The following is a 21,034-nucleotide window of genomic DNA, read 5'->3' as shown; positions in this document are numbered from 1 at the left end:
CTGTGTCTGGGATCGAGCTGATACAAGGTTTGTATCCCCACATCCTTGAAGCGGGGGGGGGGGGGGGGGGGGGAGGGAGGGTGTGTGTGCGTGGGACACACACTGGGAGGCAACACAGCTACCTGCTGCCCCATACACAGAGCTTGTGGAAAAACCCACAATTGATTTCTAAGCCAGTAAAAATGCTGATGTGGTAGAACAAGCCACAAATGGAAGCTGGAGAATATATGTGGTGGGAAAGATATTGAGAAGCTTCATGCTAGAGGAGCAGTGCCCCTTCCAAAACAATACAGACTGGAAGTCAAAGAGAAGTGTACTTTAATTTAAATGTACATCAAAGGGAAGTAAAGTCAATGTTTTATTTCCTTCTTAATCAGCCAAATTTAAGTTTCTTCTCGCTCTGCAATCTCCTTATGAAATGTTGTGGGTCGTGTTGCATTTTTTTAAACGTCTGTCAGGAGTCTACTTGTATTTTGTTTTCAATTTAGAAAGTTTTTAAAATTATTGAAGAAATAATTTTAAAAGTACTTTGAGATGAAGATTTTGAATAGCTGCTTCTTATAAGATCCTGATCCTGCAAAGACCTTCACATGTGTTTAGCTTTAAACAGATGAGTAATCCAATTCACAACAAAGATGCTTAATTTTAAGCATGTGAGTAATCCCAATGTAGTCGATTTGGGACTACTCAATTGCTGAAAATTAAGCATGTGCATAAATCTTTGCAAGATCAGAGCCTAGAGGAGAAGGTGACAAGACAAAGAAATAGATCATGAATCTATTATATGATGCAAACATCAAAGACACAGTGAAAACCAGCTAAGATTACAAAGGAACAATGGCAAATTTAAAACCACAACAACCCGAGGGAATGCAGCGTAAATCCATTTCCATACATTCATCACCTTCTAACATATGCAAAGCAACAGACAGTCACAAACACAGATTGTTGGTTCCCCTTCCAAATCAAGCCTATTCAACCACAATCTACCAGGTTATACCCACCCACCTCGATTCTGCCATTTGCCATAACTTATGGGGAAAAAATGTATGTCTCCTACATACTCAACAATACAAATCCAATACCCAAGCAAATGATACATTCCCAAACAAATTTAGTGGTACAACAAAATTACACATAGCAAAATAGTTCACCATTTGAATATTAAAAACAAACATGTTTGCATAACTGGTTACGGTTTCTAAAGAGGAACAGTGCCAGATTAAAAATCCAGAACTGGAAGGAAATAAAGATTAGTCTCACAGGCACATTGAAACAGGTGAGTCCATTCCACAGAATTATTCATTATGAGCTACACTATGGAAAGGGGAGTGCAGAAAAATCTGTCATAGTTTTTTGTGATATTTCTTATTTGGTATTTATAACAATAACAGCAAAAACCCTGCAATGGTCCAAATCTTGGTGCCATCGACGGCAATAGCAAAACTCAGTGGGACCAAGATTTGGCCCAATAGGGTTTAAAAGCTTCAAAGTTACTTATTTACCTGATTATCAATAACTGTATCCACTGAACAAATCTGTAATTATCCAGGTTTCAGAGTAGCAGCCGTGTTAGTCTGTATTCGCAAAAAGAAAAGGAGTACTTGTGGCACCTTAGAGACTAACCAATTTATTTGAGCATAAGCTTTCGTGAGCTACAGCTCACTTCATCAGATGCATCCAATGAAGTGAGCTGTAGCTCACGAAAGCTTATGCTCAAATAAATTGGTTAGTCTCTAAGGTGCCACTAGTACTCCTTTTCTTTTCTTTTTGTAATTATCCAATAACTTGCAAAGGTCAGGATGGCTTAGTAGGTAAATGCCAGTAAAGAGAGCCACCTTGTACCCATCCTCAGCACATCCCATAAGAAAGGAACAGAGGGTGCCGGAAGTTCATTCCTGAACTCACAGAATTCCCTTCCAACCTTGCAGCACAATTTTCCAAGAAGTTGTGCTGGCACTGGACATTGTCCATTCTAACTGTGCTGTACTTCCCTTCTCTGGATAGGGGCCAGCACTGAGTGAGTGTTAATAATACTGCTTTTAGCCGCATTAACTATCTGGTTTTGTTGACAGTATTACTTCCTCCTTCTGAATCATACAAAACAGATGCTCGCTGAAGCCCACCCTTCCTCTAACAAACCCTAACTATAAAGTGAGAAGCCCTGCTAGAGTGGAGTTAACTCCTAGGGCTTCCACAGGCTGCTAGGCAGGGAAAGGAGCATAATACATTGGCTCCACTTCCTCTATTTTTTGGCTCTATTTTATTTTTTATCTGCTTTCCTGTATCCTTTAGAGCAGATAGAAGTAGAGTTGCTGTAATGAGGAAGTTGTGAAATACTGATTTGTGACATTTTAATAAGTGCCTGTGTACTCTGCAACAAGATGGACCAACGTTCTACAACCAGGCCCCCAGCTTCTGGGGCACGCAGAGAGAAAATTGGCAGAACTTTACAACAAACTTTTAAACAAGAGGCTTTATTTAATTAGATCTGATGCTGAATAATGAAATCAGCATGGGAGCCCCACTGTTATTTATTTTCATATTACCTTCCGTTTATTTTACATTGCCCCACACTTTCAGTTTTTCTACAGACCAATGTCTAACTGCAGGGTGGCAGCTGTCAAGGAGAAGCTGGAGTTTTGACAGCCCAGTACTTTTTGGCACCTGGAAAGGTGCAGCCCCACTTTGGGATTGTGCAATAAGCACATTGGGCCTAATCCACAATCCACTGAAGTAAATGGAAAGATTTCCTTTGATTTCAACAGGCTTTGGATCAGGCCTACAAGTTGGCTGTTTCTGCTAAAATAATCAGCAATGAAATAGTTAACACTAAGACTCTTTGTATTGTCCTGTTTAGGTTTCATAACTAATAATCCAGTGTGATGAATGAACAGTTCACACCTCTCAGAGCTATTGTTTCAGGCTGTCTGCCAACACAGAAAGACATCACTAAATTGGTTATATTCAATTCACATTTTTAGGATTTTCAGTGCAATCATGGGCTTGTCTAGACAAATACAAAAGTTTTTTTCAAGGTGCTAGTTAATGTGCTAGCACATTTGAAAATCATGGTGGAGACAGGTCAAATCATTGTTAACATCTTAGCCAGTCAAAGTGAACTCTAGGCTCCCCTCAAGGTTTGATCTCTACTAGCAATGAGAATTCCGACTGCAACTTGCCCTGTCTATACTGAGGTTTTAAAATGTATTAGCTAAAGATGGTTTTCAAAACAAACCTTTTATCTGATTCTAGACAAGCCTCAGGAAGTATAGGGACACTACTTTTTTTTAAAAAGTGAAATAATGGATTTTAGAGCACAATTTACAACCTGGGTGAATTCCATGGCAAATTCCACAATCATGAAACAATTAATGGAGACCTGCCTATATGGATAAAAGTTCCATTTTACACCCATGGGTTTCAAATAAGATTTAATGCATTTGCAAAATCTGTTTGTGGGGGCTGAGAAATGAAATTCAGCCATGTAGATGAGCACCCATCCCACTGCATCCTGCTAAACAGAACCCTTAATTAGGATCTTTGTTGATTTTTATAACTGTATTAACTATTTTTACTCCATTTCACTCCATAAAACATTACACTGCACTAAACTACAGCCAAACAGCAGCACTCTTAGCTCATGATTGGTAAACTAAATTAAAGTGATTTCTGTTATATAAATTCTTACCCGCCCATAGAAACACCTGCTGCCATAAATGGAGCTGAGGCATGCATGTTGTGTAAATGATGAATAACAGCTTCCAAATCCTCTGTGTTAGCAGCACAGTAAGTCCTTGGTGTCTGTAAGGAGCCACAAGGAAAAACACTAGCATAAGTATTTGCATCATCCTTAAGGACAAACCAAAGTGGAAGCTGGATGGTTTACATAACATGACACACTTAACATTTCCCATCAAACTACAGTAAGATAAACCTACATAATTTTGGGAAAGAAGTGGCAGTAGGAGTCATATTTTTGAGCACAATAACTAACAGCTGAGAGGTATGCTCAATATCTGCAACTTTCCAAAAATTAACTGAACAAATTCTGGACATAGAGTCTGTAGCTGAAATTTGTTCAAAAATTGATAGGCATCATTGCTAGTTAAAAATCTATGAGGAAGTAAAGCACATCATGAAGACTGCAACATGTAGAAAGGAGAATGGCCTACAAGAACTTTCTAAAGTGTGTGTGATGCCCATTTCTTCATCTTAATCCACATTTAAATGTGCTAGTAAATATTCAGTAAAATTAAATTAACATATAGAAACTTTTAAAAAACTAGTCAATATTTAGGTACTACAAAAAGTCTTGTTTAAAATAGCTTTAGTACTAATGCTATTAAAACCTCTTTTAAACTAGGCGGTCCCTTTGAGCATTTTCCAATTCTAATACAGGCAGAATACCCTGAAGAAAGCATTATAACTTCTGATATCTTAGTTTGTTGCAGAAGTTTAAAATACAAAAATATTTGAAGCTGGTTACACTGAAAGGCATCCAAACAAGAGATCTGTTCATTAAAGCTCTGATTTAGGAAAGCACTTCAGGGGGTGTGTTCTCCATTCCTGTTCAGGACAACACTTAAGCACAAGCTAACTTTAAGCGTCTTTTCAAGTTCTGAATAGGAATCCTTTCCCGATCTGGGGCCTGGAGAGACTCCCACTGCGTTCAATGAGAGTTTCACCTGGTCCTTATTGTCCCATCTCTCCTCCACTTACCCAAAGAATAAACAAGACTTTATAGTTTTACCTGCTCAGGTTGTGGAAGGCAGTACAAGTGGAGGCATTTACCCTCAGGCACAATAAGAATCCAATAAAATAGCCCCCCCCCCCCATAACACACACACCCACACCCACACATACCCAGTAACCTGTGGATTTCATATATGCCAAAACAAAGATTTTTAACTGTATATTTGTTATTAAAGATGCCAAGGAAAAATCCTGTCCCTACTGAGGCCAGTGACAAAACTCCCCTTGACTTCAACAGGATAAAGATTTCACCTCAGGTATTTAAAATATCATACAAGATGTTTTAGTTTTGTTCATTCAGAATCTCATGAAGCTGAGGCAACAATGTATTTTCAGCTTTTTTTTTTCTAACTGCTTGCAATTAAACAGCCTGGAAATTTGTGGCTGGTTTTAACACATTTAATTAGACAAAATTAATTAATTTCAATTTACCTAACAAGAATATAAAAATACTGAAGTTAAAAATAAAATACAAAAGGAGGAAAAAAGCTGGGATTGGGATAATTAAAACGACATGAGTTACCACTTACTTTATTATAGCTAATTAATTATAAACTGAGTGTGAATGTATTTTATTTCAATTAAATAGGCAAGTCTGCAGAAAGAAAAGTAAATTATTTTCATTAAGGAGATTACAATGTTTTTCATAAGAAAGTATGCTTGACTTAAATCCTGTAAAAACAGAGAGATACTGGGCTTATATGACATTTAATTTCTGAAACCCAAGTGCATTTCTATGTGCTGTATGAGGATATTTTAAAACAATAAAATAAACGTATCTGTTGCTTTTTCAACTGAAATGCCTGTGCTCATCTAACATATGATCATTTAAAAACAGTAATTCAATCTAACAAACTAACGTTCAACAGAACACCAATGATAGTACAGTATTTTTTAAGTCCTGATCCTTTAAATAGGCATTGTATAATGGAAATTTAAAGTTAAATCACTCTCTAAAGACAAGAACAAGAATTATTGTCATGACTACGTTTTATTATGTTGCCTGACTATGCTTCAGACTCATTACTTGGGGATTTTATATAAATATGTGGGGGGAAAAAACCTGCAGAAAAAATGTTATAACTTCAGCCGTTTTAGTCCATAGTAAGATCTTATAAAATATGTTAAGCCGATTACACTGAAATAAACACAAAGCATTGAAACAAGAGATCTTTTCACTTACTGAATCTGAAATTCATCAACAAGGACTTTGTGTGTCACAAAACAGCTTTGTATATACATCTCCAAAAGTATGCAGAAAAGTGACTCTTAACATGGCAGTGTTTTCACTGAAACATTTTAATGGGTTAAGAGAAAGCACAATGGGCATTTTAAGTTGTTTTAAAAATCAGTGGATTAAAAAATGCAAACAATACACAGTATTGTGCACACTCATAACAGCTGCAGAACTTGCCAACAAAATATATATGAAGAAACAAAGCTTATTCAGCAATATTTCAGCACATCTTGAGCCTAGCTGCAAAAAGTTCTTAGCTTTAAGATTTCAGTAATTTATCACTAGTTTCTAAAATAATATGCTGTGTAAATCCTGAAAACAACTTCTGCTAGTAGCTCATCCTGTATTGTAATTGTTGGGAAAAAAATAAAAGTAGGCTTATATCAAAAAACAAAATGTTTCAGATAAAACTGGTTCATTCATACAATAATGCATAATGGTGGGTCAGTTAATAATGGCAAAGTTTTTAAAAATTTTATCCAGGTCCAGTTAAAATTCATACAGACAATTCAGTTTAAAGTAACTGCCACTGCTTATTTCTGATTTATGTGTTAAAACATTAGAAAATATTGCAATGGATAAATTACAAATGTACATTTAGATAATATAGTATTTTTGGAGAAGAAAATACAAAAGATATTAATTTTGCTGGTAGAGATATTAAATTATTCAAATCTTTATAAAATGAAATACATCAATGGAATACACTCCATCTGTATTGTGCAGATTATAGTACATTTATTTATTGCTGCAAAAGTCATGTTATCCTCCAGAAAAGCAGCTATCACAAAGCATTTTTATTGATGACATCCAACCATCCAAAATTCAGAAAACGACAGTATGATTTCTGAACTTTAAACGTCTATGGTTTGCTCTTTATCAAGGAACATGGAGCCCCTATAAGTAAAGTAGATGCCATATAAGAAATGAATAGCCTTTTTAAAAGGTGAATATATGCCAGTTATAAAATCAAGAACTAAGGGCCTGACCCAAAACTCATAGAAGTCAATGGGAATCTTTCCATTGATTTCCAGGGCTTTTGATCTGGCCCTAACTGACCAACCACATTTTAGCATATTCCACTATAAGAACTGAGGTTAAAAATTGAAGATGGGCGCTATCCTAATCTGAATAAATATAATTAGAGATATGCACTCTGTCAACTACAGATTAGATTCTATACTAGTCATTTATTAGTTAGCCACATCAAGCGTGGTCATCTTAGATTAGAATCCAGCCCTAAGAATTAACACTGATGACTTCAATACATGCTGTCTACACAATGAAAGTTCCTATTTTTTAAAAAATTGATCCTTACCAAGAGAGTCTCACCAGCAGTTCCTCGGTTGTTAAAAACCACACATCTAAAAATTGAGAAGGTAAATCTGAATATATACATTGTTTATTGTATAGACGTGTACAAGCATCATCTTAGGATTACACTTTTATTTTTAAAGGTCATGTAAAAATAAAAAAATGTACTGGAAATACATAAAGAAATGTGTTCCAATAAGAAGTCTAAATGTATTTACTCAATATGTAAAGTTCTTGTCCTGCAATCTGACCTGCGTGGATGGACTCTTACGCCTGCACAGAGATTCACTGAAGTCAATTGGGCTCTACATGGACATGTATCTGCCCATGAAGATCAAATTGCAGGATCAGAGTCAGCCTATATTATGTTTATTTGGTAGTAGACATGAGCCAGAACCGAAACCACAGATCTAAACACCCCAGAGTTTTGTATGGGTTGTTGCGGAGGGGAGTTTTCAATCGGTGCAGCATGGACCTCTCTCTATTTGATCCTAGTGATAGTGGCAATGCTTTCAGGGTAGTAAGAATTACCTTGATTTAAAGATCTTTAGTTTTCTTGATAAATCTTATTGTTTTATTTTTCCTCTCTACTCTAAAAACTTTTAGTTTTTCAAAAAGTTGATTAAATGCAAAAAAGATGGACTTATTTTTCTTTTAATTCTAGTGATTTTATTGCTTAAAATTAATGAAAAACAAAACCACCCTATTCCGTTGGGATCTGACCTAAACTTTTTTTTTTAAAGCTATATTCTTCTTGGGTGCCCTGACGTGTACACATTTGTCATGAATACATATAAATACTTATTTTTTTTTAAAAAAGGTACCCATGTTTTAGGTTTCGGGGAGGGGGTTCTTAAGTTATTTTACAATTTTTTAAAAAGTAATACAGGTATCTGAACCTCCATGTGGAGAATGAGTAGCCAAATATGAATGGTCATACATGAGCATTTGCAGAAGTCAATATACTCAGTGCCAGAACTCAGTCTGAAGGGACAAAACTCAGTAGTCTTGAAATAGGGATGCTGGAGTAACTGTAATGCCGACAGACCCCGGTCGTTGGTGGGCAGGTGGGATTGAACCTGAGACCTCTGGAGTTTAGTGGATGAGCCTCTACAGCATGAGCTAAAAGCCAACTGTCTCTTAGCCAAGGATGTAGAGCAAACTCATTAATCTCTCTCTCTCTCAAGTGGTCTCGGTGCCACTAGGTGGGCCAGAACACCACACCCAGAAGGTGTGTGGGTTACATAATCACAATGGTACACCATGTTATTTCATCCTGAAGCAGAACAGCAGCAAAGTTATTGCACCTGTCAGCCCTAGTTATGATCCAATTCACTTCCCCAACCCAACTCTTCCTCAAAGCCTGAATAAGTGGGCTATGGGCAGAACAGTTCTTGCATGACAAAATCTACCCCTTAACCATCAGTTACAGGGCTGGAATGCTGCCACTCTACACACAGTAGATAGGGGCTTGTGGTCACTGGATCTGAGTAAGTATGGATCCAGTAGCCCTTGCCTGAGCTGGCAACCCCAACAGTCCCCTCCACATTCACCTGTTTGGAGCTCAACACAACAGCCCTCCTCTTGAAGGAACAAAGGAAAGCTTACAAAAAGAATGAATAAGACACGTTTATAAATAATTAAGGGAATCATTTTCCATTCCCTTACACCTTGTGTGGTAATTTACACCTGAGCAAAGTATGTCTGAAAGCTGCTGCTCTGACATCTTGCATTTTGCACACACTTTGCATGAGGTGGAGGGCAGTAGAGAAATAGGCCCATACAGTGCTCTATACAATTCTTATTTATTATTATCAAATATTATCCTATGTAATTTATTTATGTAGATATAATTTGCTCTAGTAGACATCTTATACACACACACATACAAACAATTTTAGTTGAACAAGCAAAACGCTAGCCAGTGAAGCTAGGAGTACCTATATCCCAGCATTTCACTCTGTTGGATCATGTGAAGAATGTAGGATTCCTTGCTTGTTCCTGTGAGGCCAGGCAGTAATAGGATAGTGGGTCTTGTGCTGGCATCCGGAAAACATATGCTGTCATTATTATCAAACCAATCCAGTGAAATCTGTCCTCCATCTGTTGTTTTAATAAGCTCACTGAAAGGAACAGTTCAAGAGACAATATTGATTAGGGTTTTTTTTAAATGTACCATGAAAGGTATTTACAGTTCAGAAAATATTAGTTGTGGAATTTATATCCTTAATCTTATTTTAGTATTAAAAGTATTAGCTAGCAAAATTTGTGTGTAATTGTAATTCATTAAGGGCCAGACCTTCAGCTAGTGTAAGTCAGTATATTTCCTCTGCGGAGCTATGCTGATTTCCACCAGCTGAGGATCTAGTCCTTTGTGAATTACTGGTGAAATCCTGGTCCCATTGAAGTCAATGGGAGTTTTGCCATTGCCTTCTATAGAGATTCTAATAACATGCTCGTCACTATAGTATGAATGTCATCTAGTAGGAAATTAAGCAATGTGACTAACTTCTGTCACACGTTTTTTTCTCTCATCATCTCCTTGGGGGAGAAATGTGTGTAGTGGGTTTTGTTTTGGTAAGTTAAGGGGGTTCTGTGTGTGTGTATGTTTTATTGACAGAAACACACATTGTTTAAATGAGGCCAGGATGTCACCCTATGTCAGTGGTTCTCAACCTATTTACCATTCTGGGCCACATATGCGGCCCACAACGTGTTATGTGGGCTGCATCCAATGCTACCTGTATGGCCCTGAGGATATCACATGGGCCACAGCTCTGCGTTGATTGGACTGTAAGTGGCACACGGGCCACAGGTTGAGAACCCCTGCCCTATGTCTACAAATTTTGCTAGTTAGTACTTTTAAAACTCATCTGTGTTAAGACTGCAACAAACTTGATAATATGCCAAGAAACCAAGCAAGGCTTAAACCATCAGATGAAGTTTTGAGTCAGTTTTATAAGCATACTGTATTTTCCCTGTCATCTAGCAACTTTCTGATGAAGAAAGTGAACAAACACTCAAATGCTCTACAAATTACCATAATGAGGTCTGCCTTACGTATAACTTTTCTTTCCTCAGCAATACAACACTAGTAGCACTAGTGAATATGAATCACATATGAATCACATATATGAATCACATATTTTAAAGTGAATAAGCCAAATCCTGGGCCCTACTAAGTCTGCTTTGCACTGCTTCAGCAACAAGAAGCAGACTTAAAGCTGCTTTACATGGCCAGTTGAGGATTCTTCTTGCATGAGGCAAAGCTTGAGTGGCACAAAGTCTGTGTTCCCAGATCTATCCACCTTCCTCACAGACCCGGGAATAAAGGAAATGTTGTGGAGCAGAAAAACAGGGTCTGGCCAAAGCAGTTCTGTGCTCCAGCCATCCTAGTTGTCCTTTAGAATATCCCTTTGGGAGCTGGTGCAAGCTGAAGCTACTCAACATTGCACAAGGGGCTGAAGTAGCATCTGCCTGGGCCCAGGTTCAGGGAAGTTGTAAAGGTGACATAAAACCACTTTTCCCTCACCCTCGGGGCCTGTGCCAAATGCAGCTTTGAAGGACCTGCAGACTGAGCCCCATGTGTGTGTAAGGGAGATTATTAGAGAAAGAGCAATAAATATAAATACCTATTCATGTCCTAACTCAAGCATCCAAGAACAAAGGATAAACCTGGGGGCAAGATTTATCCCTGGCACTCAGAAGAGTTGTGCCTACTTACCAAGGAGCTGAATTTGGCTCTGGTGGGGAGTTAAAAGGAATACTAAAGGAGCAGTTTTTAAGCTGGGAAAAAGAGTAACAGTATGCTTCCCTCTTCCCCCAAGGTATGGTATACACTACCTGAGACATATACATCTATCTAGGTTATTATACCACAAGCATTACTGTGGTATCTGAGTTCTGGTGGTTCCTAAATTACTAGTTACATGAAATACTATCAGCATTGATGATAATGTGGCTGCAGAAAAATTAGTAACTTGCAAGAAAGAGGCACTCACTTCCTATACTCCACTGGGGGTCTTGAGGTGATGAAGGGACGCAAGAGGGTCTGCACCCGGCCCTCCCAGCACCATACTGTGGGGCAGTAAGTTTCTGTCACTACAGGACAATGTTCTTGGAGAAAGTGGCTGAAGCTCTCACTGCCAGTCACCAACTGAGGTTTCTAGGAAGAGAGACCACAGTCAGGTATGCAGCATCCATGAACAAAACTCAGGCAAGGCTGTTTCATTCTCTACCAGCGAGCTCATTTATTTTCGTAATTAATTTTTGCTTTCATTTTAAAAACATAAGTACATCAAAAAGCACCAGCAAAAAGCAAAGAACAACACTATTGATTCTAAACATTATGGATTCATGAGATGGTTCTAAAACAGGTTATTAAAGTACTTATACTCTCATGAAAAATAGTTTATGCTGGCATAATGCCTTCCATCAAAGGATGGAAAGCACTTTGCAAATATGACTTATGTCCCAAAAAAGCTTGTGTAACAGGCAAATATTATTACCCGCATTTCACAGATGGGGAAATAAAGAAACACAAACACACTCTTTGTACAGGAAGTTTGAGGTCTGTGGGAATGCTAGTGCTGACAAGCTGCTAGTATTTTAAACAAGATGTTACTTAGTCCTCTCTAGCTTCTCAGCAGTAGTGCAACAGTGGGAAATTTGAAGAAAGTGCTAGACACCGCCTAAAGCCCAGCCAGCAACAGGACCAAATTCTCCCAGCACCCAGTCTTTTGCCTTAACCACAAGGCCATCCTTCCTTTGGTGGAAAAGCCTCTGTGTATATTCCCAGTAATCACATACAGTGTCTCCTGTACTTTCTCAAGAAATGAAACATCAGGCCAAATCCTTATCTGGTGTAAATTACACCAGATGAAGATCTGGCTCATTGCATCCAAATTATTTGAGTCTGTGAAGTGGGGTCCACCCCACACAAGCCCTGACTGTGTTAAGGTGGGACTGGTGAGGTCAATTAACCTTAGATGCTGTACCTGGAGAACTGGGGCTTGATAGGGCCTAATAGCAGACAAAGCCCAGCTGGGAGCAGAGCTGGGCTAATAGTATAAAGCCAGGAAGTGCGAGCAGGAAGGGGTTGTAAGGAGGAGGTCTGTAGTCACTCTCTAGCGCAGTGGTTCCCAAACTTTAACAACTCGTTAACCCCTTGTTGTAGCAACCAGGCAAGGTACTAACAAACTTCAACAGGACTTTATTTTTAAAGTGGAAACCTCTTTACCAAGCTGCTGCTGCACCCTCGGTAGCTCTCATTCCGCCTCCTCAACTTTTCCCCCCCTTCCTGATTCCTGTCCTTTCAGACTCCAAACAACCAGTGCTCCGAGTTCTAATAATTACAAGCAGCATCTAAACACCACATTCCCTCCTCCCTTAAGACACTCTCCCAATTAAAATAAACATTGTTGTTCTAACCACAGGAACAAATATGAAACAAGACACTATACTGTTGGCAGAAATATTACACTGAAAACACTAGATACTACCTAACATTGTCTCTAGTCCAGACAGGTGGTCATCTGGTCTGACAGGCCGTCTCTCAAGCCCCTGTTCCAGTGCAACGTCTTGTTGTGTTGATACTACAGTGAAGTCATCCAATGCAGACTGGGTGTTGGCATAATCTCCTCTTGGTGCATAGGCAGGTGCAAGATAAGAAGCATTCCATACCCGCCCATCAGAAAGTAGATAGGTATAAGGTCCCTTCTTCTCTATAATTTTAAGAGGAGCTGTGAATTTATGGTCCCCTTTGTGTAAAATTCCAGGTTTTCGTATTCTAACGAAGGAACCACACTCAAACTTTGGTTCCTTAGCACCCCGCCGCTTGTCTGTGAAAGCCTTATACTTTGCTGGGTTCTGTTCAACTGTTTTTCTCACATCATCCTTGGCTGGGGCATCAGGTCGTGCCTTTTACAGTCCAGCAATGTTCAGTTTTCAGAGTTGCAGCCGTGTTAGTCTGTATTCGCAAAAAGAAAAGGAGTACTTGTGGCACCTTAGAGACTAACCAATTTATTTGAGCATAAGCTTTCGTGAGCTACAGCTCACTTCATCGGATGCATAAAAGTGGAAAATGCAGTGAGGATGTTTTTATACACACAGATCATGAAAAAATGGGTGTTTATCACTTCAAAAGGTTTTCTCTCCCCCCACCCCACTCTCCTGCTGGTAATAGCTTATCTAAAGTGATCACTCTCCTTACAATGTGTATGATAATCAAGGTGGGCCATTTCCAGCACAAATCCAAGTTTTCTCTCCCCCCACTCCACTCTCCTGCTGGTAATAGCTTATCTAAAGTGATCACTCTCCTTACAATGTGTATGATAATCAAGGTGGGCCATTTCCAGCACAAATCCAGGGTTTAACAAGAACATCTGAGCGATGGGGGGTGGGGGGGAACAAGGGGAAATAGGTTACCTTGCATAATGACTTAGCCACTCCCAGTCTCTATTCAAGCCTAAGTTAATTGTATCCAATTTGCAAATGAATTCCAATTCAGCAGTCTCTCGCTGGAGTCTGGTTTTGAAGTTTTTCTGTTGTAATATCCAACTTTCATGCCTGTAATCGCGTGACCAGAGAGATTGAAGTGTTCTCCGACTGGTTTATGAATGTTATAATTCTTGACATCTGATTTGTGTCCATTTATTCTTTTACATAGAGACTGTCCAGTTTGACCAATGTACATGGCAGAGGGCATTGCTTGCACATGATGGCATATATCACATTGGTAGATGTGCAGGTAGATGTTCATCTGTTTCCCATGCAGTAACTCTGCGGGTGATCTTTGCGTTGTGGCATGTTGTGTAGCCCGGGTGCTTGCAAGAAATCAGTACTGAAGGTTATCCACAATCGCCTGTCCAGTTTAGCCTTTTGCAAACTCTTTTTCAAACTTCTGTTAAACCGATTTCCCCATTGGCTTGAGGGTAATATAGGGATGACCTTCTGTGTAAAATGTTCCTCTCTGCTAGAAAAGTTTCAAACTCCAGGAAAGTAAATTGACTACCATTATCTGAAACCAGTTCTTTGGGGTTACCTTCCCTGCTAAAAACTGAAGAGAGGAACTTAATTACTGTAGCAGAAGAGATTTGCGATGTAAATGCTACCTCAGGCCATTTACTGAAATAGTCTATTAAGGTGATGGCTTTTGGAGCAGTATCAAAGGGTCCTACAATGTCAATTGCCACTTTTGCCCAGGCAGATTCAGGAAGAGGAACAGGCTGTAATGGAGGGGTACATGTCACTGCTGCCTTATCATGCATTTGGCAAGTGACACAGGATTGTATGAGTGCTTCAGTTTGAGAGTCCATCTCTGGCCACCAATACAGATCCCGTAGTCATTGTTTGGTTCTGACAATTCCTTGATGAGTATCGTGTGCCAGGTGTATGAGTTTTGACTGTAATTCTTCTGGCACAAGTAGCCGGTGTGTACCTCGTAGCACACAGCCATCAAGCAAAGAAAGTTCATCCCAAACTCTAAAATAAAGCAGCAAAACTGGGTCAAGGTTTTTAGGGTTACTGCGCCATCTCTTTATCAGAAATTCCCGTAGTTTTTGTTGAATTGGACACACTGAACAAGCAGCTTGAAATTGTACTTTTGTAACTGCAGTAAGAGTGCTTATAATAAGCGTAACTACTACATCCTCATCCTCCAGTAGACCATCTGGTGAAGGCAAAGGCAGGTGAGAAAGGCAATCAGCTACCACATTTTGGTTTCCAGGCTTACATTCCGGTTCATAATTGAAAGCGAGTAGTCTTGCAGACCATCTAGCAATATGATATCCTGCTCTTCCCAGTCCTTTTGTGGTGAGCAACGTTGTCAAAAGGCTGCGGTCTGTGCGCAACTTGAACATGCGGCCCCACAGGTAAGTTCTCCATTTTTCAGTAGCCCAGACACAAGCAAGTGCTTCTTTTTCGACTGTAGAATATTTTCTCTCAGCATTACTTAGTGTCCTTGAAGCAAATGCAACAGTCCTCTCTGTGTTGTCCTCATGAAGTTGTGTGAGGACAGCCCCAAGTCCATAATCAGAAGGATCAGTAGTTACAATTGTGGGCAATGCAGGAGTGAATAGTGCAAATACTGGACTATGTACAATCAAGTCTTTCACCGTTTCGAAACTAGCTGGTGCATCCGTTGTCCACACTAAAGTTGAACTTCTCTGTAGTAATTCTCATAACAATTCAATAACAGAAGCATAACTGGGAATGAATTTTGCATGTCAGGAGGTAAGACCGAAGAAGGAACGTAAGGTTTGCAAATCTGTTGGAGGAGGAGCATTTGAAATTGCCAGGATATGATCTGGATCAGGTTTTAGTCCAGCCTGTGAAATTGTATGCCCCAAAAAGGAGAGTTCAGTTTGTCTAAATTTGCATTTGGACCTATTGAGGTTGAGGCCTGCTTTGCTGATGCAGTTTAGTACCGACTGCAAGTTATTGTCATGCTCCTCCAACGTATTTCCAAACACGATAATATCATCCAAATAGCACTGAACTCCATGTTGATTCTTCAGAATCAATTACATCATTTTTTGGAAGGCACTTGGGGCTGATGCAAGACCGTATGGGACACGTTTAAAACGGAATAGTCCCTCATGGGTAATAAATGCTGTGAGGTCTCTGCTATCTTCATGCAACATAACCTGGTAGTATGCGGTCTGCAAATCAAGAGTAGAAAACATCTTTGCTCCACAGAGTTCTGCAAATACTTCTTCTATGTGAGGAAGAGGATGGCTGTCAATCACAATAGCTTTATTTGGCTCCCTTAAGTCCACACAATGGCGAATGCCTCCATCCTTCTTCTGCATCACTACTAAAGGTGAAACCCATTCCGAGGAGTTAATCTCTTCAATAATGTTCTCTTGAACAATTCTTGAATGGTCCTCTTGAACAAGTTTTCTAAGTTCCTCTGAAACAGCTTCCCTGACTGAAAATGGTAAGCACCGTAATTTCTGTCATACAGGCATCACATTATTCCGCATTTTAACTTTATGTAGAAACCCATATGCACAGCCGAGTTTCTCCTCAACCTGGTGTTGGGCCCAGCTGAAACTGGTATGTGTACCACAAGAGTGTTTTGCTGAGGAAGATCAATGCGTCCATTAACTACCCTGAGATTTAAAGCAGCCAATAAATCTCTGCCAAGGATAGGAGTGCCTTTGTGGACAATGTAGAACTCTGCAGTTACACAGCAATCACCAAAAGTAACAATTGCTGGCAGGCAGCCATGTACTGGAATATGGTTTTTCAAATAGCACACCAAGTGAAGTTTGGGTTCAGTAAGAGGCACATCTTTAAAGTAATGCAAATAGATGGAATCAGGTAGTATAGATACTGCTGAGCCAGTGTCCAACATTAGCTTAATAGAGTGTGATTTGCCTGAGGGTATGGCGGAAATGTTTACTGTGCACTTTATTTGTTCTGGAATACGTGCAGTAGTGATTTTGTCCACGCTCAGCACAGTAACATCTGGTATTGTAACGGAATGCACCTGTTGATTGAACTGGCTGCTGCGACATACTTTAGCAAAATGCCCAATCTTTTTGCAATCATTGCACTGAGCTACTTTTGCCGGACATCCTGTGTAGCTTTCAAGGTGTTGTGGGGATCCACAGTGAAAGCATTCTTTTACTGTATTCTGAATTTGCTGATTCGGTGGTTTTCCATTAGTTTTCTCCTTGTAATCATTTGTCTGCAGCGATAGTGAACTTTTCTGCAAAGGAGTCACAGCCTGGACTGTGCCTCCTGTATCCATGCTCATTATTTTGGCTTCAGCTGTAGCTGACTCAATCTGGGTAGCAATGGTTATTGCTTTTTCTAGTGTAAGTTGTGGTTCTAGAAGTAAACGTTCTCTTACATGAAGCATGGTTGTTTTCTCAATGAGCTGGTCTCTAATCATCTCATCTGCCATATTCCCAAAGTCACAAGTTACAATCAGACTCCTCAGGGAAGCAATATACTGCATTATAGTCTCCCCTGTTTTCTGCTCACACTGGCGAAATCTGTAGCGATTAGCTACTACATTCACTTTTGGCACAAAAATGTTATTTAATGCAGTGAGTGCAGTCTCATATTTACCATCTGCAATGGGAAAAGTGTAAAATATACACTGCCCTTCTGCTCCAAGGCAGTGGATTAGCACAGCACGCTGTCTTACTTCAGAAATCTCTGTAGCAGCGATTGCAAGCGGATAAGTCTCAAACATACGGATCCAGGCAGTAAAAGCAATTGGAGGCTCATCTGGGCTTTGCAGAAAGGGTGCAGGTGGGTTCAGAGGCAGAAGATCCATCCTCATTGCCAAAATGTTGTAGCAACCAAGCAAGGTACTAACAAACTTCAACAGGACTTTATTTTTAAAGTGGAAACCTCTTTACCAAGCTGTTGCTGCACCCTTGGTAGCTCTCACTCTGCCTCCTCAACTTCCCCCCACTTCCTGTTTCCTGTCCTTTCAGACTCCCAACAGCCAGTGCTCCCAGTTCTAATAATTACAAGCAGCATCTAAACACCACACCCCTTTCACGAAAATATCAAATCTCGTGAACCTCCTAAAAATGAATATTTCCAGGAATTTTCTCCCTTATCTGAGCATAAATTATAGAAGCAGTGATCTTGGAAATAATTAGTTTTTTTATGACATGCTTATTACACACTTTATTATTACATTATTATTTATCATTACATTATTAATTTTATTACATTATGAAAATGGCAACACTCTTCCAAGATTCCACTTTTGTAGCTCATATCACTTCGATTAAGCCTCCTACATGTTTCATCAAAGAGTACCAGATGTGAAACAGCATGTAGGTATTTAAGAAGCCAGCTCAGATAAAGAGTTCCTCCCACAAGGATTCGGGTCTTGAGCAGTTCAGCCAAACAACGCACGACTACAACAAAGCTTAAACTTGTTCTTCCAGGAAGTCATGGTCACAGGGCTCGGGCTGCCCCGGTGGCCAGGGTCCCTAGGGATGGCTCTGTCCACTATTACAGAATTTTTTTCTGAGAACCCCCTGATACATTTTGCGAACCCCCAAGGGTTCACGAACCCCAGTTTGGGAATCACTGCTCTAGAGGGAAAGGGAGTTAGTCAGGGGCAAGGAGGAGAGCTGGGGGGAGAGTAAGACCTGGGGTCCTGTCCTGGACTAGGCAGTCTCACAAGAGGTCTAGAGGGGGTGATGTAGCCACAGGGAGCCGAGGAAACTCTGCTGATAAACACAGAGACAGGCAGGGGATAAGCGGTGGGGTAGGAAAGAGCAGGGAAACAACAACTGAGACTGAGCAGGTCTGGATTGCTAGTCAGACTTGTCCCTGGATTAGCAGGAGGGCCTGGCTTCCCCTACCAGCCTCTGGGAAGTGGTGCAGGACCTAGAGGTGCAAGGGAAGACCCACTGAGATGGTGTCCTGACAGCTTGTCTGGTGTGACTGGATTACCCTGGAAGTGGGGTTAGGGACTGGTCAGAAGGCTGAGTTAAAAGGGAGCATCCAATTCAGACACAGGGGTGACCAACAGAAGTGCCAGATGGGGTAAAAAAATAATAACCCAGCCACAAGGAGGTGCACCTGTGGTGAGTGAACCCTTTCAGAGTCAATTATTTGTGAAATACAGGGAAGGAAACATAGAAGTGTCTGAGCTGCATATCAAAGTATGTATATCTAACTAATGACAATGCAGGGAACAGAAAAATTGTACAGAGGAGAAAGATAAACTACTTTCTTTGGCTGCAATGTTAGTAAATGCTTAGAGCCAGAGAATAGATGGTTTAGAAGGGGGAGAATTTTCTTAATTTCTCCTTCCAGCACTCCTTGTACCCATGGCCTGTCTACTGAAACTGACAAAAGGATGCTGTCAGGGCAATTTTCTCACCATCCCCCTGCCCACCCTCCCAAAAAATTGGATACGAAAAGATAGACTTAATAAACCTAAAAATCCCGTAAATCAGTTTGTGTAAGCAAATGAGCATTTCCCGGCAGTGTGTGCAACCCAAACAAAGGAGCACCCTTCTAGGGCAGGCGACAGTGACATTGACTGGAAGCCGCCTAGAAAGCGGAATCAACGCGGCTTTGCTTTTACTTGTCCAAAGGTGAAAGAAACTTCAGAGCAGAAGAAAGGGGGCGAGTGCTGAAGTGTCCTGCGGTTTGCAAACTCCTCTTGGCTTTAGCGAGAGAGCGGCGATTTGTATCAGAGCCGAGGACATTTGCCTTTTTAAAAAAGCGTTTTAACCTGACGGTGACCCTACTGTAAAGCTGTCAGAGCATTATCTGTCCTCTACCCCCAGAACCATCCTACCGCGCCTGTCTCCACTCACCTTGGCGATGCTATTGAGGTAATAGCAGGCGAAGGCGGCGGTGAAGCCCAGCACCAGGGACAAGCCCACACCGGAACCGAAGAGCCCCGCCGGCACCTGGATCTCCAGGTACAGGGACAGCTCCCGGGTCAGCACCTGCAGATCGGTCTCCAGCAGCCTCATAGCAGCAAAGGCAGCACTGGTCGGCGGGATGCAACAAACACACACACAAACACACACACACTGGGGGGGGGGGGGTGAAGCGCCCGGCGATGCAGGGCTGGGGACCGGCGCATACACCCTAGGGAAGCACGGGGGGAAGAAGTCCGGCAGCTGACCCCGTTCCTGCCGCTTCCCCGGGATCCAGACGGTGCCGATGCCGCAGCCAGCGGAACGCTCCGGGGCAGCCCCAGCTGCCGCGGAGCTTCCTCTCCTTGCGGCTGCCCAGACTGCTCCGCCCCTGCCCTCCCCTCCGGTGGTCCAAGGCCGGGGCCGTGCGCTCGGGCGGAGATTACTGCAGTGGGGGACGGGGCGAGATAGCTGTGACAGCGGGCAAGAGCCGCACCCGGGCAGGGGGCTAGAGAGGCAGGGATGTGGCGGTGGGGTGGGGGTGGGGAGATCTGCATTCAGGAGGATCCTGCCGCCCTCTAGCTGGAGATGGGGGCGCAGGAATCAGGCTTGTTGCAGGGTGGGCTCAAGGCCATGCTTCCAAAGCGCTTTGACTCACTAGCAGGTGGGAGCGATGGTGTAGAAAGGGCTTCCCTGCATATCACATGTCCTTACATCGTGGTTTGATAACTCACAAGGAGTGGCCATGGGCCTCTCCGAGACTGAGGTGTGGACAGGAAGAACTATCTGGGCAGGATGAGTTTCTTCTATGCCCCATTGTGAGAGTTTAGTGTCCATGATGGGCCATCAATACACAGCTGTCTTGCACCAATGTAAATTCTGTCTGCTGCTGGGTGTTACCCAGGAATACAACACATGTATAAGATACCTGTACATAGCCAATATTCATAACTTCAGATACAAAAAATGATACATGCATATAAACAGGGTAATCATACTTAGCAAATCATAACTTTTCCGTCTACACCTTGTGACATACTTTGTACAAGATTTGTTGCAACTGCATAACAGTTGTAGAAACAATGATAATAATGGTCATATTCAAGCATCACACATACCCAGCCAGCTCTCTACAGAAAATAGTTCAGGAATCACTGCTCTGGCAGAACAAGTCCATTCTAGGCCAAGGCTTTCACCTTCTCGCTTTCATGGCCAATGTGTCATTTCCATTCAGTCACTTTGTGAACCGCAATTCTTCAGACAGACCTAAAGCTCCTCACTTTCAGTGAGAACAGAGTCCAAGGCAAGGTTGGAATTTAAAACTAACGTGTCAGTTGTCAAAATAGAAAAAAACCCATATTTATTATTTAAG

At 41.1% G+C, this 21,034-nt stretch overlaps 1 protein-coding gene across 2 annotated transcripts in view; it reads right to left on the bottom strand.

Annotated features, from left to right (window-relative positions):
• Positions 1–20,209, bottom strand: part of ABHD3 (abhydrolase domain containing 3, phospholipase) — a 32,503-nt gene extending 12,294 nt beyond the window's left edge. The window contains exons 1-5 of one of the 2 annotated variants that reach the window (XM_048840444.2): positions 19,615–20,200; positions 11,308–11,471; positions 9,247–9,429; positions 7,311–7,356; positions 3,692–3,804 (exon numbers count right to left, since the gene is read on the bottom strand). In XM_048840444.2, coding sequence (XP_048696401.2) covers positions 3,692–3,804; positions 7,311–7,356; positions 9,247–9,429; positions 11,308–11,471; positions 19,615–19,776 — 668 coding nt within the window. In that variant the 5' untranslated portion in view covers positions 19,777–20,200. Of the gene's footprint in view, positions 1–3,691; positions 3,805–7,310; positions 7,357–9,246; positions 9,430–11,307; positions 11,472–19,614 lie in introns of both variants that reach the window. The other variant, XM_048840445.2, reaches the window with a different exon arrangement.
• Positions 20,210–21,034: the final 825 nt, after the last annotated feature.

Source organism: Caretta caretta, chromosome 2, assembly GCF_965140235.1.
Source record: "Caretta caretta isolate rCarCar2 chromosome 2, rCarCar1.hap1, whole genome shotgun sequence".
Classification (NCBI taxonomy): domain Eukaryota; kingdom Metazoa; phylum Chordata; order Testudines; family Cheloniidae; genus Caretta; species Caretta caretta.
This window is presented reverse-complemented; position numbering and strand designations above follow the sequence as displayed.